This window comes from Dipodomys ordii, unplaced genomic scaffold, assembly GCF_000151885.1.
Source record: "Dipodomys ordii isolate 6190 unplaced genomic scaffold, Dord_2.0 Scaffold5, whole genome shotgun sequence".
Classification (NCBI taxonomy): Eukaryota; Metazoa; Chordata; class Mammalia; order Rodentia; family Heteromyidae; genus Dipodomys; species Dipodomys ordii.
Window position 1 is genome coordinate 17,628,876 of NW_012267221.1, and position 24,228 is coordinate 17,653,103.

Here is a 24,228-nt window from a genome sequence, read left to right on the forward strand (position 1 = left end):
TTCTACCACTGAGCCACCTTCCCAGCCCCACCCTGAGAATATTCTTAACTGAGCATCAGAAAATCATGCCGGCACACTTGTGTGGACAAAGTCTGTCATCATATATCTGGAGTAGCAAAGTGGATACCAGGAAATCACTATGCTCATTTCATTTAGCACTCTGGTTCCATTAATACTAGAGCTACAGGAGTTTAAACCAGCTAATGGCAATCTGAGCATCATCAAGAAAACACATGATATAATCTGCAAGTGTAAGTACAGAGCTTTACTTACAAAATGCAATCTAGAGGCTGGGAAGGTGGCTGAGTGGTAGAACGCTTGCCTTGCATGCATGAGGCCCTGGGTTCAATTCCTCAGCACCACGTAAGCTGGAATTGGTGCTGTGGCTCAAGTGGTAGAGTGCTATCCTTGAGCTGAGGAGCTCAGGGACAGCGCCCAGGCCCAGAGTTCAGGCCTCACAACGACCAAAAAAGAAAAATGTACTCTAACCATTTTGGATGGAAGGTTAATTTCTTTACTTAAACTGTGCTTATTATAGAACATATTTTTAGCTGGATTCCAAGGTTACAAAAAATGGGAGTATTAATTTGTCTAGTTCCAAATTTCCATGAGATAAAAACCAACAGACGTAAATATGTTTCTGTTACATGGATCTTGCTGGGACCAGTCAGGTGTGTGTCTTCACAAAGATGATAGCTTGTAATGAATGAATAATATCTCAACTAATGCCTTATTATGGAGGAATTCTATCTTAATTATATTTTTCAGATAGTAACAATATTTATTGTTACTGTACAGAGCAACTCTGTAAAGACAATTGCACGTGGGAGTGGAGAAATAGAAGGTTACTCAAAAAACCAACTTCATAAATATATGTTTTGATTAATTTCAGTGCTTTATTCAGTTTCTTAATATACTCTGAGCACCATAAAGTATTGTATATGTTTTTCACTTAGACTTTACAACAGTCAGTTGGACAGGTATTGTAATTATATATATATATTTAATATATAATATACAACTCTCTAATATGGCAGCGTCCTTAATCAGATCAATTAACCAGAGTCCTAACATAGTCTATCTTAACCCTTTCTCTTCTAGTGTTTAATTGGGTGTAAATTAAAAGGGAAATAAGCCTTTTATGAAATGGCTTTTACTCCAACTTCTCAGAAATCTCTGCATGACAAAATGTTCCAGGATTTTTCCAGGAAAAGAACTTCACAATTGAAAGATTTTAATTAAAACCAGGAAGGCGAAATGAAAGGAGATATTGGGAAATACCCAAGTTCTTTCATAATTAGAGCTAATAGAGCATTTCTTCTTGGGATAAGAGAAGTATTGTTATGCTCTTGAATACATTCATGTGCATCTGGCTCTTAAGACTCCAAAGTGCTCTTTCAAAATGTATTTCATGTTCAACATACCATTCAGACTCTCATCATTCAATCTGAAGGAACTTGGACTTATTTAGAGAGACAGAAAGCTTCCGTAATGTGTTTTCTTGTGACTGACTCATTAACAATAAAAGCTTCTTTTCATACATATTTTTCCATAATGCTTATAATTGTTTCTTGTTCAATTGTATGCATGTTAGGGACACACATGTATCAAGTCATTGCATATGATACTACATTCTGTTATTTAGGCTTCATTTTTAGCACAACAGAGCTTCTTCACTGATGATGACCTAGTATGATGGCCAAATATATAGTAAAAAGTTAGCCTTTCCCTACTTCTTGACTCAGAAGAGACCTCTGCTATTTGTAAAGCTCTCAGCCACTCTTTCTACACGTTCAACTTAGACTCACTGCGTATTGGCCCTTTAGTGACCCTGATTGTTTCTTCTACTTATATATGCACAGGTTTCCAGGTGTCACTTCTCTATCTTTGACTTCTGTCTCATTTTAGATCTATTTTTCCATCTACAAAAAAAAGTTCAAGGAAGAGGTATGGCATTGCCTGTAAATTATAAGAAATTTTCTTCTGATTGCTTTTTTTAAGTCTTTTATTTCCTTTTGGCACACTAATGGAAAAATGTTGAAATTGTTTTTGAAAATTATTTTCTAAAGTTCTTTAATGTTACTTATGTTAAATTTACAATTTCAGGTTCATAGACTGTAATTTTATATGAGGTTAATGATCTGGAAAAAATCAAATACAACATTAAAGTAAACATGGCTAATTTTTACTAGTCTTGGATATAGTTATTCAAAAAATGAACATTCTCCACATCACAATGTACTATGTGTTTCTTTTGAAGAAACCCAGAAAGTTGTGCAGGATACTATCACCTAAGAGTTGAATGTATTTTCCAAAGTTGATTCAGATGTATACTCTTACACCAGATCCGTTTGGTGGTACTGGCGTTTGATTTCAGGGCCTCAGCCTTGGTAAACAGGAGCTCTACCAGTTATGCTACATTTTTATTTTTTTATTTTTATTTAAAAAAATTTCTTTTGGTCGTGGGACTTGAACTCTGGGCCTGAGCGCTGTCCCTCAGCTCTTTAGCTCAAGGCTCATGCTCTAACACCTGAGCTACAGCTCAGCATGTATAATTTTCAATTATACGTGTGTTAAGTGAAATCAAGTTCTAAAAACATAATATATTAAGATTTGTCAACATTAATTATGCAATTTTAGGAACATAAATTTTATGTATTGAATATTTCAGCACATTGCTGATTCTTACCATAATGTATGTAGTATGGGAGGAAATATTATATATCCTAAGTGAGTCCTATTATTATTATTTTTATTATTTTACTGGTACTGGGACTTGAAATCAGAGCCTGGGCACTCTCCTTTAGCTTTGTTTGCTCAAAGTTAACATTCTACCAGTTGAACCACAGTTTTACTTTTGCCTATTTGGTGGTTAATTGAAGATAAGGGTCTCATGGACTTTCCTGCCTGGGCTGGCTTTTGATGGAGAGCTCAGATCTCAGCCTTCTGAATAGCCAGAATTATAACACTGAGTCAATATTGCCCAGCAAGGCTTATTATTAAAAATCATCTTTCATCTCATCATATACTATACACAGATAGAGTAATCGATTGAAGGCAACACACTACGTGACTGATAAAATTCATCTAGTACTGTGGATCTAAAAAGAATACAAATGTTATACCTCAGATGCATCGTTTTCTTCTTGTAGTTCAACAGTCTGTTGAAATGTTAGTTGAGATATTTTAATTTTCTCAACCTCTTTCTGCTTTTCTTTTTCATAGATCATGATAAGTATTCCCAAGAATAAACTTGCCATATAAAAGGCAAACCAAAAACTGACCACAACAAAAAACATCATGTAGACCTTCCCAGAAGCATAAAGGATCTAAGGAGAAATGGAACACAGAAAAATAAAGGGAAATGTTACTTAGTCTATATTCTCCTATTTAAAAATAAAGAATGGAATTCTGTTAGGAAAATAATTTGTTCATGAGTGTAATCTAATTACAAGATTGCCTAAATGCTGGATGCAGGAATAAAATGAAAACTAGGTTAACTTTAGACATACACTTATGCATAAAATACATGCTACAGAACCAAGGGATAAAAGTGGTAATTGATGAGTTCGTTGTGAACATTTGACTTCTATGTTTTCATTAACAGAGAAAATACACCGACTGAGAAGTTAAACTGTTTGAATATGGAAAATCATTTTCTATTTTGGAGAAGTTTTTTTTTAATGGTCTAGTTTTTTTTGTTTTTTTTTTTTTTTTTTGCTTTTATTGTAAAATACCGTATAGAGGGTTACAATTACATGAGCAAGGTAATGAGTAAATTTCTTATCAAGCATTGTTGCCTCCTCCTTTGTTTTCCCTTACCACTCTTCCCATCTCCCCCCCCTCCCCTGCCCACTCCATCACCACCCTGTCCCCCCTCCCCGGCCAGAGTTTTAAAGTTCGTTTTTAGACATAATGTCTTGTATGTCTCATTGTTGCAATGGGTCCACCTGTATCCTTATTTAAACATTTTTTCCCTTTCCCTCCCCAAATTATACCATCAAATACAGTGAAAACAGGGGTTATACCGTGGGGGAGGGACATACAAAGTTAACAAAGAAATCATCTTATAAATATATTAGAAACAATAGCAAGAAAGAAAAACTATTTGAGTTCTTATCTTGGGGTTCATTTCGCCTAACACCAACTTAACTGACTGTTTCTGCTTGTCTCAGACATACACTAGTTATTGTAAATAAGGGAAACCATGGGACCTATGTTTCTCTGGGCCTGGCTTACTTCACTTAACATAATTTTTTTCCAAGTCTTTCCATTTCCTAACAAATGGGGCAATGCCATTCATTCTGATGGAGGCATAGAATTGCATTGTGTATATATACCATATTTTCTTGATCCATTCATCTACTGAGGAGCATCTGGATTGGTTCCATATCTTAGCTATGGTATATAATGCTGCAATAAACATAGTTGTGCTGGTGGCTTTAGTGTGGTCTTGTTTGTGGTTATTCGGGTAAATACCCAAAAGTGGGATTGCTGGGTCATAGGGGAGTTCTATGTGGAGTCTTTTGAGGAACCTCTATACTGCTTTCCAAAGTGGTTGAACAAGTTTATACTCCCACCAACAATGCAGTAAGTTTCCCATCTGTCCACATCCCCTCCAGAATCTGTTGTTATTAGAGTTCTTGATTATAGCCATTCTAACTGGGGTGAGTCTGTATCTCAATGTTAATTTGATTTTCATTTCTTTTATAGCTAGGGAGGTTGAACATTTCTTCATGTGTCTATGGCCATCCAGAGAAACTTCTCTAAAGAGGAAAAAAGGATTTTGGAGAGTTGTTACTGTAGAAACATTATTCAAGTCAAGGGATATGGTAGATGTTGTTCCTCTGATCATGAATTTATAGAAAAATCACTACTTCAAAATCAGGACTACATAATAATGGAAGCAAGACTATTTCAAAGCCTGCCAGAGTATCTATGCTTTGACTTAAGCTCTTTGGAGAAATTAAGTGAAAAATTAATCAGAGTAGTATGGTTTATATGAAATCATCAAGGCAAGGATTATTGATGGAGAGAAAACTCTAAAAGTGATAAAAATCATATGCTTTTTTTTTTTGGTTGGTCGTGGGGCTTGAACTCTGGGCCTGGGAAAATCATATGCTTTTGAAATGAGCTTGTCATAAATGACTAGCTTTAATTTCCTAATAATGCCCTAAGAAGAATCAGAATATTAAAAATGTAGGCAATTAATAAATAGAAACAGCACAGGTACAAAATATTATGCCATGATTTATGATTATTGACTAAAATTAGGTTCCTAAAATTTAAAGAAAACGTGGAAATAGTTTTAATTTTGAAACATCTTTTTGAAACAACAGGAAAGTATTATCTATACAAATGTGGGTAGATAAAATTAAGAATGCATATAGAGTAATAAGAAGTTTGAACATTCAGTCAGAAATCAATATTATTAACTTAGACCATACTTACCATTAGCAGCATTTTCAATATTGCCTAGTATCCCAGAAAAACAGCTATTTAGGTTTTGAGCTAGCTATTATTTACACAAATCATTCACTGATCAGGATTATGTGTTATAGTGTACACTGTGAACATACTCATTAATAAATACCTGCAGTTATTACTTCATCTTCATATAGGGAAAATAATTCCTAAGACTTTAAAGTAATGAGGAATGCTCTATCCACTATGCAATGCCAGGGTAGATTAAAATTGCTTTATTTTTGTTTTTAAACATATATTTGTTTGTTTGAGACAAAACTTCATTAGTAGTTCAGGCTGGCTTTGACTTTGCAAACTGCCTGCCTGAACTTCTTTTGGGGTTACATGAAGCATCAGTTATACTATTAGAAATATTAACTGTATTATTTTTTTAAAGTCTGAGCTGTGTATCATTAACTCACACCTGCAATTCTAGCTACTCATGAGATTGCAATGTGAGGATCAATGCTCAAGAGAGCCCTCTCAGTCTATGCGACTTTTATCTCCAGATAACTACCAAAAACCCCAGAAGTGTTGTGGATCAAGTGATAGAGCACTAATCTTGAACAAGGAAAAAAGCTGGAGGATAGCATCTAGGCCCTGAATTCAAGCTCTAGGATTAGAACTCACACACACACACACACACACACACACACACACACACACCAAAAACAAACATAAAAAATAAGCTTGTTCTATGAGGATTAACAAATGTTTTCTACCCATGGTGTATCAAGAATACTTGGATCCAATAAATATTAGTGAATGATTTGAAGATAAATTTCTTCAAAACATAAGGAAAATCTCAAGGAGAACACTTAACCTAGAAACATGACAGAAGAATACTTGAATTTAGGCAGAGGACACCAACATTGTAATAAAAATGTAAGAGAAAAGTTCCTTTAGGAAACAGCAAGCCATTAATATACTCATGGGAAGCAGAGTATATAATCTAGAAAACAGTAAGAAAAACATCCAGGCTTCTAAAACACATCTTAGAGGGTATCAAACTTCTTCTCATAAATACTAGAAACCACTATACTATTTTTACAAGTGAATGAGATTATTTTAGTAATAAGCACAGATTCTCTGTGTTCTTACCTGGTGATAAAGTGCTTCAGGATAATCCTGGGTCATTAATCGAAATAGTGCAAAGAAAGCCCAACCAAAATTATCAAAATTTGTGTAGCCATGATCAGGATTTATGCCTTCTTTCACACACACATATCCTTCAGGGCACTGACTAAAAAAGACAAAGGAAAAAAATAGCCTGCTTACTGTTAAATGATTTGCAGATTATGGCCAAATCATCACATATGTTCATGAAAAATAATGTAAAGCTCTAACCCAGCAACTGAGTTAGATTTTTAGGTTGTACACATGAATAGCATCCATTAAGGCAAAATAGAAGCATTTGAAATGATTTTTGCAACTTTTTTGAGGGAGATGTTGACTTATTTACTTTAGTGGATATGAATCATATATATTTATCATCTACATCATAGTGGTCTGAAAGAAAGAAATATCTATTAGAAATGGATAAATTAAGGTGATTAAGATATGAATAGCTCATATACCTTTCTTTTGATGGTGAAAACACTTAAAATCTGCCACCGTATCACTTTAAAAACACATGATATAATACATTGTTATTAATTATAGTTTGGCTGTTCAAAAATAAAACTGAAAAGGTTAACATGTTTCTCAATGGTAGAATGCTTACCAAGGGATTCGGTTTGATTCCAGTGATGGGACACAAAAGAAAGAAAGAATCTAATAATGATGGGAAATGCCAAAAAGAAAGAAATGGGAAATATCTGAAAACTGTATTGATAAAAATAAAATTCTAAAAGTTGAGGATTTAATTTTCAAATGATCTCACTTCAAACTCTTAGATCTCATACTTTAAGGGACAGAAAACATCACTTCAATAATTTATAAGTAGTGTTTGCACTTGAGGAGAAAGATCAAATTAAATATTTATTTCTTTTCCTTTAATGGAGTTTTAATACTTTTATCAATGGAGGGGGTTTGCGTGATGTGGTAGGTTATTACATTAGTGGCCCAATAAATTATACTTCCTCCTGTCCAAGCCTTTGTGTAGAGCCTTCCACATTATTTTGAGTTTGGTCACGTCAATCATGTATTTTAGACAATGGTTAATGGAAAATACATAGATTTAAAAAGCACTTGTGCACTGAATTTTTAAAGTGCTGACCTGTAAAATCTGATCAACTACATTTTTTTGTTACATCAAGGCAATAACTTTGGGAATAATTTTCCACACTACAAAAATGACTACTTGGTAACCACTGAATGATGTTTTCTTCTTGTCTAGGAAAGAATCGCTGTCTACTGAGTACTCAGAGATCAGATACTTTTGAAATGCTTTTCAGGACATATTTGAGTTGAAGATTTGCGTAAAAAGATAGTTGAAAAGAGGATACTACAATTCATGAGTTGGAATTGAGAATACAATGGAAGCCTAACAGTAACTGGATAAAAATGACTTGGTTTTGAGAAATGAATTTCTCTTCTTTAGAAGCCATGCATTCTCTGCAATTTTATTGTTTCCCTAAGAAAAATTAAAATACTTCACATATTAAAATATGTTTGTTGATAAGATGAGATAATGCAATCAACTGAGACCAATGGTCAAGGTAGTAAATATTCAGTCAGTACTATAATATCTGATGGATGATATTGACTTGGTAGGGGATAAAAACACCACTTACCCAGCATCTGTTCTGTTGCCACAAAGGAGAGCATACCTGTCTCCTTCCATATAGTAAAAGTGCTCAGTTTCTGAAAAACAGGAAAGAAATTATGTTCCTCACTTAATCTCAAATTAGCAACATCAAGTGGACTTGAATCTCCACAGATGATTAACCAATATTGTATTGAGGAATATTCCATGGATTCCTAGCTTCTTAGAGCTTTTATCATAAAGGGCTATTAGATTATGTCAAAAGCTTTTCTGCATCTATTGAGATGATCATGTGGTTCTTGTGTTGTTCCCATTGATTTACATATATTGAACCAGCTTTGCATCTATAGGATGAATTTTGTTTGATCATAGTGTATGATTTTGTTTTGAGTTAGTGGTTGAATTCAATTGGCTAGAATTGTATTAAGAAGTTTTGAATCGATGATGCACTGATGACAAAGTGAGGGATCTATAGTTCTCTTTTTGTGATTTGTCCCTATCTGGTTTGGGGATGAGTGCAATGCTGGCTTCATAGAATCATAGAATGAGTTTGGGAGTGATTTTTCCTTTCTATTTCATTGAATGGTTTAAAGGGTTTAAAGAATTAGGCTTTAAATCCATCTGATCCTGGGATTTTCTTCAATGGGAGACATTTTATTGCCATCACAATTTCCTTACTTGTTATGGGTCTATATAATTGGCTTAACTCTTCTTGGTTCAGTTTGGGTTCAGTTCAATGTTCTCTGTGAATGTATCCATTTCTGCAGATTCTCCAGTTTTTTGGCCTAAAGGTTTGCAAAGTATTCCTTTATGATATTCTGAATTTTGCTTGTTTCTGTTGTGATGCTAAATGTTTTTACTCTAATTTTATTTACTTGGGTGAGTTCTCTTTTTTCAAAAGACTAAGTCAAAGCCCATCAAATTAAGAACCAGGGAATGGGTACTTGCAAGGGAGGAGGGGAAGAATGTAGGCAACAATTCTTTGTATGTGCCACAGAACTGAGAATTACAAGGGAAGGTATGGATTGAGGTGGGGGGTGAAAATGTTCAAGTGGTGACACAGATCAAGACGCACTGTATGCAAAAAAATTCAACACATAACCTACAATTAAGATAAGTAAAGGAAGGGATGTGTTGTGAGGGGTTGGTGAAAGTGTTAAAAGGAGTAACATTGATCAAGATGAATTGTATTCATAAACTTCTTTAGTGAATGGCAATTCCTTTGTTCAACTACTTTAATTTAAATGCTTAAAAAAGCACACAAACCTCACTTTCTAGAGCTAAAAAGAAATAAATTAATGACTTGGCTTTTTTTTTGCCTCTTATATGATGTATATGCCTTTGGAAATCTAGAGAAAAGCCTTTGGGAATCACTACCTTCTAACTGACAATGCTCAGCAGAAGGAGAAAATCCCTTTCAAAATTAATGTTCGGGGAAATGAATAAAATACCAAGGGATGACAAGACTTCTCAAATTTAAAAAATTGTTAGATAACAAAGAGTGAAGCAATGAAAGAGTGATACTCATTAGACACTATGTTGTAAGTGAACTTTACAATTGGGGAGGTGGAATCGACAGAAAATGAGGGAGGGGGTAACACTATTCAAACTTACCTTATGTGACTAACCTCTCTGTACATCACCTTTACAATAAAATTGTTAATGAAAATTTTCAAATAATATCTACATTGTTTGCAAGTAGGGGTACTCTTTTGAATACATATTCCAGATGACATACTTGAAGAAAAAGGTTACATTTTCTGTTCTCTGGGTTTAATTTAGATTCTTTTCCTAAAGCAAAAGTGATTCTTCTTCATTGGTCATCCAATGACAATTATTTGTTCTGATGTCACCTAATTCCAGCCATGACTTTTGCTAACATTGTCATAATTCACAAAATCTCTCCAAATAACTTAAAATGATGCCAATGAAAATGTAAAAGAAACATAAATTTTGTATTTACAAGTATCAGGCACAAAAGAAACATAAATTTTGTATTTACAAGTATCAGGCACTATGGTTACAGACATGTCGGTTAACAAGCATAGATTTATGCAGTTTACTATGAAACTGTATGTCCATTTTGGTGAAAACTGCTCAGAGGTTTCTATTTTCAGCTCACCTGGAAAGTGATCCTTACCTCGAATATAATATGGGTTTCCTGTTCTGTTATGCTGAGTTTCATTTTCTTGGGGCCAATGCACACATTTGTGCTTTAAGTTACCCATGAAGAGTCCCATCCCAAAGAGAGAAAATATGCTTAGAAAAAGCAGAGTTAGGCTAATGGCACCAATAAGTTTCTTCAAGCCATGAATCAAGGTTCCTACAAGAGAGTTTAAACCTGGAAAGATAAAAGCATGTTTTGGATAAAATAGAAATTTCAGTAAAGCCAAACTTGTGGCAAACCTCTCCCATGACAAATGCATTCCATCGATATCAGCAGATCTATGTCACATAAAGTCAAACCTCTATCTAGGTCAAACAAATATGTGAATAGAAGTTAAACTTTGAAGTTTCTCTATGATTTCTAATTTATAATGTCCAAATGAAATAGTTAAGATAGTTAAAACATGTTGTTGTTTTTTTTTCTTTGACTCTTCAAAGCAATCTATTGTTTCCTGGTACTACTTGTCATACTAACCATTAGTGTTGATAAACAAAAGCAAACAAAACAAGTCATAAAGCCAGATGGTTGAAAAGTTCAACAAGACATCTTGAAGTTGCGGTATCCTACACTATTCTTTATAAGAATTTGATGTCTAGAGATCATTAAGTAAACATTGTGACAAAATGTTAATGATTCAGAATAAGAATAATACAACTGAACTGTAGGCAAACTATACCAGAGTTCTTACTAAAAATCCAAGTACATAATGGATTTAATTGTCAAATAATAGGCTAAATTCTGAAAACAGACAATAAACAAAAAAGTAAAAACATAAAGCAATTGTGTATCTTAGATGAAACTATTATTAATATTTCATTGCATAAATTTCTTTCTCACATCCTCTTTCTTTTCTTCCTTTTTTCTTTACCTTCCCTCTTGTCCTTCCTCCCTCCCTCCTTCCCTCCCTCCCTCTCTCCCTTCCTTCCTTCTTTCCTTCCTTCCTTCCTTCTTTCGTTCCTTTTTGTCTTCCTTCCTTCCTACATTTTCATCTTTCCTTCTTCTATTTCCCTTGTTCTCCTATTTTGTCATCTATGAATATTTAAGACATTAAATGTATCAATGTATGAGAAAACATAGCTGCTCTCTGATATTGAGCAATTTGTCAATATATTTACACCTGTTTATATATTTATAACAAAAATAAACCTCTTTCATATATTGTTAGAATTACATCTTTTCTTTACTTTTATTTACTTTTTGCAGTACTATGTTTTGAACTCAGAGCTTCATGATTTCTTTTTTCTTTTTTGTACATTTTTTATTTTGAAAATGTTGTACAGAGGGGTTACAGTTACATGAGCAAGGTAATGAGTACATTTCCTATCAAGCATTGTTGCCTCCTCCTTTGTTTTGAACTTCATGATTTCTTGAGTCACAACTTCTCTAGGCTTCCTTTACACCATGTATTTTTTTCTTTTTTCTCATTTTATATTCATTAGGGTATTGAAATTAGCGTCAAAATTTTCATCTTAAAACTATGGTATTTGCCTATTTTATTGTCTTCTTTTGCTCTTCTGCTTGAAAGAGTCTGAGTTTTCTTTCATTGAGACTGTAAAACAATTTCTTTTCCTTGTTCTTTTCCTATGCACATCTTCTAGTAAGAGTAATAATGACATTCTTAAAATAATATGTTTCTCTATGTTATTTACAAAGTATTTTTATATTATAGTCCCAATTTCTGGCATGTACTTGTTTATTCTCCTTTGAACAAAAAAGCAAGTGGTGTTTATCAGCCTGTTTGGTCTCACTCTAGATGTATCTCCTTATATTAACTTTACTGGATTTCATTTATAGTCTTTACATCTGGTCCTAAAACAATGTTGCATGTGTTTCAAGAGCAAGTTTATGCTCATAGATTTTCAGGGCATGGAAAGGAGTTACAGCAGGAGCTACTTTTCCCCAAGTTACTGATAATTCACTGGATTTGGTCAATCTCCCAAACTGCAGAGCATTACTGCTAAACACATTTGTTGAGATGTTAATACAAAATCCTAAAATTAATCTGCTCAATGCATTTAATACAGTGTTTAAAGATATTAATATGTTATGAATCCATTTCTACATTCTCAATCTGTTTTTCCCAGCCTGAATTCCAGCTACATACTTGGTATCTCTACTTTTCTTTGTCATTTTCCATGCTGAGAAACTTGCTTAAAGGCCTTGTTTTGGTGTCAGTACATTCATTGTTTTGTGCAGTCATTTCAAACTACTTCTAAATTACAACAGTCTAAAGACTCTCAATAAAGTTTTTTTCCTGATTTTCGTTTCCTATACTGGGGATTGGAACTCAGGATCTTGTACTGGCTAGGTAGGTGTCTATCACTTGGATCACATCCCTAGCCTTTATCTGTTTTTAATGTTTGGGAACAATAAAATAGATATTAGCTGTTGGTATGTATGAGCCAGGAAAGAATGTTGTACCAAGTGCTCCACAACTTTTGTTACTATGCATACAGCTTTCTGCTTCATTTGTGAAACATCTGATCTTTGTAGCATTGCATCTGACCCAAGCACTGAACACAAGGACATTTGCTTTATAATTTTGTTCATTTCACTATATTGCTTGATACAATGAGGAAAGCAATGAGAAAAAATAGATACCTGTCCATACTATTTCTCTAAAATTCCAAAGGAACATTTTATAATTTCGTATTTAATATGTAAAATAAATCATTAATAACAAAAGCATAACTGAATAATTTATATTTTGGATAGCAAAACTATTGAATCCACACAACATAAATAACCATCAATGACTTTTTCTTGCCATTCCTACCTTGACATTAAAAGAATCAAGTGATTCATAGGTTCAAAGTAGAAACATTCTATAATTTTACATTTTCTCTGAGAAACAAGAGAGTTCAAATGAGAAGAGTACATGGGAACCATCTAAAATAATGAGAAGAAATCCAATGCCACTTCTTACCTTGGTTTAAAGGAATAACTTTCAAAATTCTCAAACTTCTTATAGTTTTAAACAATGGAGTGTGGTTTGGAAATGAATACCTGGTCATAAGTCTGCAGAAGTAAAAGTGAATTATTTAGAAGTCATATTGAAACTATGCTACTAATCTTTGGCTTTCAGGACTCTTAAAAGTTGTTTTAATTGTATATCTAAATATTTTCCTTGACAGAATTTGCTACTAATCAGTTAGTTAATAATCTACAACGTGAATACATAAATGTACAACACTATACTCTAAATTCATTACCAAATATGGTATCTTATGTTCATAAACATATTGTTTATGAAAACAATACAATATTATTGAAAAGATGGTTAATATTTAAAGGAAAACAGTACCTGAGTTTTATTAAGAATGAAGTTCATCTAACATATTTTCTCTTTAATTAGTGATGGCAATGCCAGTACTCTTTGCCTATGGTACTTGAGTCAAAATGTAAGATGCATACATACTAGATATGTGACAAAGGACATTTGCCTACTCTTTCTTTCTACAATTGCCTTAATTTCCTCTGTAAAACAGAGACATGACTTCTCAACTCTGAGGCTTTTACTGTGAAGGTCTTAGAGTAAGCATAGAGAGTCACAATAAATGCTAAGTGTTAGTTAAATTACCTTAAGTGTTAACTGGAAGACCCATGAACAGAACTAATAGTAGTAATCATAGAAACAGTAACAATAATTACAATGGCATTAGCCTTTTTTTTTCTTTTAATTGGTTATGGGGCTTTAATTCTGGGCCTGTGCACTGTCCCTCAGCTCTTCAGCTCAAGGCTAGAGCTTTACCACTTGAGCCTCAATGCCACTTCCAGTATTCTGGTGGTTTATTGGAGATAAGAGTCTCACAAACCTTCCTGCGTGGGCTGGCTTTGAACTGCCATCCTCAGATCTCAGCCTCCTGAGTAGCTAGGATTACAGGCATGAGCCACGGCGCCCAACGTATTAGCTATTTTTAAGTAGTCATACTATGGCAGTCATTGCCTATACTGTTTTAAAAGAGTATATTTTTTAAATAATATAAAAATTTACAGGGTATCTTTTAAAATTATTTTAACAGAAATTTTATATCACTAGTCATTTCCACATATAAAACAGAATACAAAAGGGAAGCACTGAAATAGTAAGCATGAAGTAATTGTTTCATGTGACAGTACGTAGAATGTGTTTTTAAAATACCTTAATTGGATACTTATATCATCGTAAGAGTATAGCTTAATGAAAGGTTTATTAAGAACTGAGAGCAAAATATAAAGGATCCACAGCTAAAGGTTCAGGGAATTTTTCACTTAAAAAAAGAACTTTAAGACAAAAAAACGGAATATATTCCTTTCATTTTTATCTCATATTTTAAAGTTTATAAACAGCTTCCCGAGATTCTATATGAATATCACTTATGAAATAATTTTTAATCTTTGAATTTTACAAGCAGAATTCTTTGTAGATATTTTTAACAAAAGAGTAAGATGTTGCAACTTGAAGAAATACCCACTCAAATGAAGTTACACTGAAATCCAGCCAGTTCCATAGATCTCCAAGGAAAGAAAAAGGTCCTGCCCAAACACCCCTGGCAATGATTTTTATAAGTACTTCAAATGTGTAAATTCCAAGCAAAGAATTCCTGCAGAAAAAACATAATTTCATATAAACATTAAAAGTGAGAACAATATATTGTGAACACTAAAATACTATGTGTTAGCAATTATTTGGTATTTGAAAATAAGTCATTAAAAGGATTTTCAAAATGTCTGTTTGGTAGGCTAAAGTAACAAATCATCAACATATCGGCAATGATAAAAATACAAGGGCCAAGGAACCTGAGCTTAGAGCTTTAGATAGCACTTCCAGCATGACTAAGTCTTGTGGCACCAGCCATAAAATTTCACTAACAAATGCTATCAAAATGTCCTCACTCTGAAGTGAGATCCTTTCAGTATTATTTGCTTAAGTAAGTAAGAATAGCAAGTGTCCATTTTGCTTCACATGGGATTACACAATAATTGATAAAGGGGAAATGCAAGGTCTAACTTTATGGATACACAAAGAATTTTTGGTGAATCAGTATCAGCGTAGCCTCTCAAAGTCAACTAATTTTAAGAATCATTAAAGCTCAGGGGTTAGCTTCAAGAAAGCCTTCTTTTCTAGAAAACTCAATGGGCCTTTCCATTGCTGTAGTTTAATGAAAGTCTTAGGAAAGAGAAGAAAAGGAGACTAGAACTCTAATGGTTTCTTAATTGATAAGATTTTAATGAATAAGACTGATTTGAGTTAGAAGAATTCAGGTATGTGATCTCAAAGATTGAGAGTTGAGAGACTAAGGTGTTAAATGAATCAGCAACTAGGTTTGAAATAAAACCCCACTGGAAGATTACTTTGACCTCCACAGTTAGCTGAAGACTCTTATGTTAGTTGACTCTATGAAGAGCTAGAAGTATTTGAATTGTGACTAGGGCTTAAGAGCACATCCCTATGAAACCAGAACTTAGAAGACTGAGGCAGGGGAACACAATTAGGACAGCCCATGCTACATAGCAAGACCTGATTCAAAAAAAAATAAAAGAAAAAAGTGAGAGAGTATCTACGAATGGATTGAAGGAAAATTAAAATCGATGAATTGACATAGACTTACGAGTTTTATTTTGGGGAAAATTCACTTACTATACATATATATATATATATACATATACATATATATACATATACATATATATAAACATATACCTATGTTTTATATTCCAGAGATATATAATCACATGTGAAGTATACATAAATATTAAATTACATGATATTGTAATATGTAACACAATATGTAATTTTATGTTATTAAAATCTTAAAAACTAAAGTATAATTAGAGATGATATTAAACGTAATAAAATTATACAACTTACTCTATTGTTAGAACCCATTTTGGTGGGCTACTCAGGGTCATAATCATACCATCAGTGAGAACACTGATCAAAATTAACAACTGGAAAAAGGTAGGTTATAGTTAAGGAGATAAAAAGGTCATAAAAACATTAGACAACTACATTTTTGTCAGATTTATATAAATACAAATAACAAACATTTTCATAACTTATTTTATGATTCTCATTGATAAATCATGGAATTAATATTTGTTAAATGTACTTTTTTTGTGGGGGGGTCTGGTCATGGGGCCTGAACTCTGGGCCTGGGCGCTGTCCCTCAGCTCTTCAGCTCAAGGCTAGCGCTCTACCACTTGAGCCACAGCGCCACTTCCAGCTTTTTTCTTTTTCCTTATGTGGTGCTGAGGAATCGAACCCAGGGCCTCAGGCATGCAAGGCAAGCGCTCTACCACTGAGCCACCTTCCCAGCCCTGTTAAATGTACTTTTAAACATACAATACAGTCTATCTATTCCAACTCCAGGGTAATTTGAGTGAGATACCAATGGGAAAGCAAACATCTCTGCACTAAGAATTCAGTAACACAACAGTTGAATCTGGAATTGGCCGCATTTTCAACACAGAGGACAAACCCATCATAAAGGATATGGATGTACCAAGACCTTAACACTGGTTCCTCGGATAACATTGAAAGGAGAAAGTGTGCACAAGATGGAAGACGCATTGAATCTGAAGATTGTTCTCTTTTTATTTAATACAATGAAAGTCTATAAGAAGCAAATGAATAATCATTAATAATATCAATAATAATTTTGTATCAAATAAATCCAACCTCTATGGTAATAGACAATAAAATAATAGTAGTATTAATAATGAAAAGATGGAAGAGGAATTTATTCTAGACACTTTGCTGGTTTAAAATTAAGAACCTCAAATGGCTAGTTAATGTCCATAATGCAAGTAGTCTATAGTAAGGTGTACCAGTATATAAGGTAAAAAGTAAAACAACCAAAACAAGGTATACAGTCAGTCTGATGTCAATTTTGATAGAAATCTGAAATTTATTCCCAAATAAAGTATCTTACTCTTAATATAGTAGCCATTCACTTTTTGTGTCTTATCTCAATTACACTTATGCATGTTTGAAAAATAACAATGTATTCATAATAATTTCCACTAGTTCTCACATTTCTTTTTACATAGTAATAAGGGTCCACATCTTCCAGAGGCACTGACATCATTCCTTGGGAAAGATTTCCATAAGTAAATGGAAGCTTTTTGCCAACTTCCAAGTCTGGATTTGGTTCTAACTCTTCCTCCTCATGGTTGTCATGGTGCTTCTTAGCCATACGTTGTTTTATCAGATCAAGAGACTCTCTGGTGAAAGGGACAAGGCCCTTTGGTTTTGGCGACACCAACATTTCCAATTTTGTACCTATAAGAAATTAATTTTCTTCAGTTTAATGTAAAAGATGGGCTTTTAAAGAAAATATAAGTAATATCACATAAGGTTAGAATAAAAAGAAAATAGAGTACTCATTATCTTGCCCATGTATTTGTAACCCCTCTGTACAGTATTTTCACAGTAAAAAAATAAATAAATTATAAAAAGAAAATAGAAGCCAATGTCTAAATAAGTACATTTGAGGAACATCATTCTGAATTTTGTAAATAAAAATATTGTTCTGAGTTTAACTGTATTTAATGTTCTACCTTATAATTTTATGCTAGTTCAATTCACTTGCTCATTGCTTGAAAGTTTTGTTTTTCTGAACTTTGGCTTTCAAGTTTTCTACTGTAACAAAAGAGGTCAAAGGATGTGTTATCTTTAGTTTGATCAAATACAATTACTCTATGAGCTGTTCATTTGTAACTGTTTTTCTCTAAACAATCTTTGTTGTATACATTTACCCCATTCTTCTTTTTTATTTGTATATTTTGGGTTATATCCTTTGGTTAAATTTAGTATGTGTCATTTTGTCTTTAGCAGTGCTGATGATCAAACCAAGGGCCTGACACATGCTTCGAAAGTATTCTCCCACAGAGCTATAAAGTATTCTCCCACAGAGCTATAAAGTATTCTCCCACAGAGCTATATTACCAGGAATATGGGAAAATTTTAACCCAAGTTTTAACTTTGATACTTTTTAAAGTTTTACCTTTCTTTCTTTGTTATACTCAACTTTAATTTCTATCTCTGTATGAATATTTATCAATTATGCTGTGTATGATTTCCTGACATTATCAACAATTTAGGTCATGAAGGAGAAGTAGCCTAGTGGAAACAAATAAAATAAATAAGATCATGAGCTTTGGAGTTAGGAAGACTGTTCAAATTTCAAACTTTTGCTAATGTTCTGAGAAAACCAGGTTACCTATTACCTATTAATCTTGCATCTCTTTTGTCAGCCATAAAACTGGATTTCCTTTCTTATTTAAAAAAGACAGAAAATTTAAAATATGGGCAAAAAGTCAAGTAAATAAAAATCAATTGGCTTATAAATAGGTGCAAAATTAATGTTTCTGAGTGTGATAAGATTTAGTAGTGTAGAATAGTAGAGCAAATTTAACAGAAAAATATAAAATATATAAGACTTGGAAATTTAGACTACATAGGTACAATAGAGAAGGGATATGCTTTTGTGGCAGAGATAAAATGTCTGGGAAATCCTACTTAACATTAATTACAATACAAATACTACCAATCTATGTTCTGCCAAGAAAGGTAATATAATCTTAACCTATACTGACAGAAGTTGGAGGAGGAAATCTACTTGGTGCTAGATCATGAGCATGTACATATACTGGAATTTCATAAATTGGGACCAGAATATTGAGTTTAATAAAATGACAGGCAGCGCTAAGTTGAGGTATAATATTTATAATAGCCAGAACAACAACCAAAAAAATGATATAAGAGGAAACTTACTGTTTCAAAGTGTCTGAGTGATTGCCACATGGAAAAGAAATTAGACTCTCTTCTTAGTCACAAAAAAAGAATGACAATCAGTGAGTTGAAGGCAGGACCCATTTGGTTTGAGATAAGAGAAACTCTCAATTAGCTTTCAAAATATTAAATATGTTGATTGGGGATTAAATCATTCTCTTAACTAGCAATGGGAAGTATGAACTCATGGAGTGTTCATTGACATGATTGCAGTGGATACAAACATTCATTGTTTATATCAGTAACCTGTAATTTGGAGCTTTCCAATGTTAAAGTCCTTGTATTGAGTTAGTTGCACAGTACCACAGGATCTAAAAATTAGAAGTAAAGCATTGGTGAAATTGTGCGGTAGTGATTTAATAAAATTTTCCCCACAGAAGGAAGTGTTATATCTTTTTTTATTGTGCATTTTTTTTTGTTTTCTTGATGTAAAGTCTCATTATGCTGCATAGGCTGGGCCTGATCTCCCAATCCTAATTTGTAGAGTGGTTGGAACTTTAGGAGACAACCACCAAATTTGTCCTTCACATAATTTTTGTTTCTGTTAATTCTACATAGCCATTGTGAAGACTAAAACACATTGTTAAGCTTAGGCATGTTAAAAATATTGTTATTAAAAGCAGATTTAAAGAATGGTTTTAAACTTATTGCAAAGATGATCCCTTTAATGGAAGCAGTCTGTCGTTCATTGAAACTTCAAGATTCAAAGATTCAAGTTTTCAGTGTATCACTTCATTGAATAGTCTAAATATAATCTTAACTTTCCCTTTTTCCACTCCACCCTTTGATGCTTGTTATTCACTAGCTATGAGACCTCAATAACATCACCTGAGATTAATTTTCTTCATGTGTATCATTTAAAATCATTTATATATTTCAAGATGCTGTAAAGAATAATTCAGACAATACAGAAATCCTGGACCACAGTAATGCCTTCCTCAAAACTCATTTTCACTCCCAACCACATTCATTTATTCCAGATAACTCTTTCTGTGATATTTTGATGTTGAATAAAATTACCCCGAATTGTTGACTTAATGGCTAGCAGTCATTTGTTTTCCATAACACAGCAAAGCAATGCAAGCATTTATCAAATGAAACTGGCACACATCTGACTTTTAGATGGCTGAGTGCAGACTATAAATTATTAATCATTAAGTCATAATTCAGTAAAAGCCTTTCTTGAGGGAATTTATATAATATGGTCCAGGCACTATGCTTTCCGGAGAGCTATCTTAATACAGCATTAAAACCTGAAAAACACAGAAAGATTAATAGTTAATCTGTCCATTAGAGTGATTTTCCAAAGAACTGACTAGAAAAAGTAAGCTTTTGGCAACAATTATACTCACTTCATACTTGGACTTGAACATATCCAGTTTTAGCAATATTTTATATTGTTAACTGAAGTGAAAGACATTTATCTTGGAAATCAGTTGGAAATTGTAGTACCAGCAGACAGTTGGGCTGAAATCTTATAGAAAAGAAATTATCCTTCCCAAATTTCAGATTGGAATATGAGCCGACATTTATCATTATATTCTGATAGTTATAATTATTGTCACTCTTTCTGAGTAGCTATCATTTCTACAGCATAAAAGTAGATATTTTGAATTGTATTTTCTCATTTTTTCACATAATATTCTTGCGATTTTTATTTGGTTTATTAGGGGACAGGTTTGCTCAGTGTCTTAACTTCTTCATCATTGTACAGCTAGTTCAATCATGAAGATAAATTCAAACCCATTTGTGTTTAATCTAAATTTATATACCTTTAGAAAATATCACAAAATGAATGCAAAGAATAGTTTTTATAAAAAGTGTGAGCAATTGATATTTCGATGTCAACTGGATCAAGAACTTGGCCTACCAACTAAGTTAATGCTAGGTGATATTGTCTAGAAATTTTCTTTATGTGATTGGTACCAGAGTAAAATAATTTCTACTTTGTAAAATAGAAGATAAGTAGCATATTGAGCACCAATTTGGACATTACAAGATACTAGCTAAAATCCTAGGCCACTATCTAGATTGAGCACACTTGTATGGATAGTAGTAGCAGACTCCTGTGTAAGAACTAACACAGTGAGCCAGACAACACAAAAAATAACTAGCTGCTCATTCATCTTGAAATGATATGACTTTGGCCAAGCCAATCAAATCATTTAGCTCAAGACTTTGAACTTAGATCTAAAGAGATAAAGTAAGAGAGGTACAGAATCTGTTTTTGTAAGAAGCAGACACTTAGCAGCAGCTTGCAGTATTTTCTGGGAGAAAGGGTTGAGGGATTATGGGTGTTGCTCCAGTAGTCACTATTAATATCCACTCTACTGGCTTTGCCATTTGATAGATGTTGTGGTCTGAGCTGAAACTTAGTCCCTCTCAGACTTAAACAATATAAAGTTGTGTTTTAATTTATCCCATAGTGTTGATATTGTTTGCCATTGCACATAACCTGAAGCATTAGCCAATTATACAGTCTACAACAATTTGAGTTTATTTTAGAGTGGAAAATTTCAGGTTAATCGGTGACCAACATAGGGTGGCTTGTAGAAAATGCATTTTCTACTGGCATTTTACCAGTGGGGGGGTGGGGGGCATTATTTTCCTGTCAGTCATGTTAAAGTTTAGCCCCTAAATGACACATTTTCTCTTGCTACAATTTCCATAGAATTTGACAATGCCATATAGCTCAAATGTGTATGGTTTTACTTTTCTTGTACAGCATGTTGTAGTCCTAGAATTCTCTGCATTCTGGCTATGCTGGGGGGGGGCGTTGGTAGACAGAGTTTTGTTTTGTACTCTGGGAGGAATATATAGAATGATTCAGAACTAGATCGTTCCCATCATTCTTCTTCATATATGTGTCTCTGTCCAAATGCATTGTTAAAAATAGAAGTAAGTGTTGACAAGAAATAATCTATCTCCTAACAGCTTTATTATTTAAAAAAATCTTCATAGTTTATTTCTAACTTTATATAAAGATTATGAGTTTTTGTAAAAGTTTATGACATCTGGGTTATATCACTGAGTGTCATTCATAAAGACAATGTGCAAATGGGAAAATTCTAGTTCAAAGGTCAGGAAAGAAAGACTTATTTGGTTTCAGATGTGTGAGATACATTTAACCATTTCAAAGCAAAGAGTTAGAGATTAAGTTAAAATATGTATCTTTACGTTGAATATATTACATATTAATATACACATAAAATATGTTTATATATAAAATATATTTATATATACATAGGAATTTTATGCATCTTTATGGTAAGTGGATAAAGAGTTGTATGGATACATATGATAGCTTTAACTAACAGATAATGAAGTATTTGCAAATTTTAAAGATTTGGGATTATGATTTTAACATTTTTTGAAAAATACCCTTATAAAAAATTTTACTTTTTAAAAAGTACCCTTAAGGGAAGGGGTATACATTACCTTACTTATGTAACTGTAACCCCTCTGACATCATTGTTAAAATAAAATTACATTTAAAAAATTTAAAAATGTTTGAAAAAATGAAAACAAACAAATAAAAAGTAACCTTGACTAGATACATACATACCTATATATGGTATAAGTATATGTATAATATTTATATATATTATTACTTATTTAAGATATATGAGTTAAATATTAGCAAGTTATATTATAATCTAAACCTCAAAACTGTTAGGGGGAAATTATATACAAGTATATGATTGTTTACACCAAGAAATAATGATAAGAATGACTAGTAGTTTCTTATTTGAGAAAGTTAAAATGAGAAGACAATGTAACAATATCTATAAGGTGTAGATAGGAAATGAGTTGTAAAACTGGAATACTAACATAGTATTAATACATTAATTTTGAAGACAAAATGAAGTTACATTTTAATGTTTCAGATGGAAGATTAGATATTTAAGATGGAATGAAGAAAAAAATGAAACTTACTAAGTGCTAGAACTGACAGGACTACAGGTGAGAAACAGAAAAGAAATGCTGCCTGGGATGTAATGATAATGATGTATCTCTTTAAGGTGATGGCAATGGTTAACATCCTGTTAAGAATTTGGAGTGCACATACATATTTGCAGATTTCATTTTTTTAAAATCTGTAAACAAATATCACCTTCTAGATAAGTATCTAAATGGTGAAGTGTTTCTGGTCAGATGTACTGTTTTCAAATTTTCAGAGGTGTTAAGAATAATTGCTGAAATTGTAGAAAGAGGTAGAGAGAGAAATTTAGACTCCGACAAATGACTAAGGAGCATAATGAGCTGGTTCAGGCTCCATGGGGGAATGTAGGAAAAGGAGTCAGAAGGAAAAAATATTGTGAATAAGCAATAAAATTTGGCAAAAATCCATTTCATGTTACCTACTTTAGGAAAATTTTAGAAAAAAAAACACAAAAAAATCAAGGATAAGACTCTTCTCTCAATTTCCACATCAAGCAAACCTAGCAGCATCCAATTATTTGGGGTGGCAGCAAATAAGTAATGTATAATGTGACTTTTTTAACTCAACAAGATGCTATTGCAAAAAAAAATCTATGTAATATAAATATACAATGTCTGAGTGCGTATTTTAGTGGTAGAACACTTGTTTTTTTTTCAAATTCTTTATTGTGATTAAGTGATTACATAATTACCCAAATTTCACAGTAGTGTGGGATAGTGATGCTTAGTTAAAGTCACAAACACATTCTAACATTCATGGGGCACATTGTCTGTCGTGGTCTACAACATTGATGAGTTCTATGAGCCTTGTGATGAAGTTATTTCTGCCACATGGGGAGATATGTACGTTTCTTTGTCTTGCATAGCGTCAGCTGAAGAACACTTGCCTAATAATGCCAGCACTCCAAAATCTTTTAAATAAAGCAATAGACAGTGAACTTTAGATGTATATTTGATAAAAATCCAGGCTGTGAGTGTCCATACAAGAATGATTATATATCAGTATAACACAAGTCATTGAAAATCAGTCACCAAATCTGGGGGCTTTGTGCCCTGAACCTTTTTTGTTTTTTGTTATATTAGAGCCCCTGAACACATATTGTGTTGTGTTTCCTTTTTTAAGTGATTTCTTAAAATGAAAATTTGCATGTAGTATATTGTAATATTGTACTA

The 24,228-nt window shown here is 32.9% G+C and overlaps 1 protein-coding gene across 1 annotated transcript in view; it reads right to left on the minus strand.

The window, feature by feature from the left end:
- Positions 1 to 24,228, minus strand: part of Scn7a (sodium channel, voltage gated, type VII alpha subunit) — a 68,023-nt gene that overhangs the window by 29,850 nt on the left and 13,945 nt on the right. Inside the window, exons 2-11 of the mRNA XM_013027307.1 lie at positions 17,354 to 17,601; positions 16,815 to 16,933; positions 16,189 to 16,278; positions 14,792 to 14,920; positions 13,264 to 13,355; positions 10,311 to 10,511; positions 8,199 to 8,268; positions 6,565 to 6,706; positions 3,126 to 3,329; positions 78 to 243 (exon numbers count right to left, since the gene is read on the minus strand). Coding sequence (XP_012882761.1) covers positions 78 to 243; positions 3,126 to 3,329; positions 6,565 to 6,706; positions 8,199 to 8,268; positions 10,311 to 10,511; positions 13,264 to 13,355; positions 14,792 to 14,920; positions 16,189 to 16,278; positions 16,815 to 16,933; positions 17,354 to 17,587 — 1,447 coding nt within the window. The 5' untranslated portion in view covers positions 17,588 to 17,601. The remainder of the gene's footprint in view (positions 1 to 77; positions 244 to 3,125; positions 3,330 to 6,564; positions 6,707 to 8,198; positions 8,269 to 10,310; positions 10,512 to 13,263; positions 13,356 to 14,791; positions 14,921 to 16,188; positions 16,279 to 16,814; positions 16,934 to 17,353; positions 17,602 to 24,228) is intronic.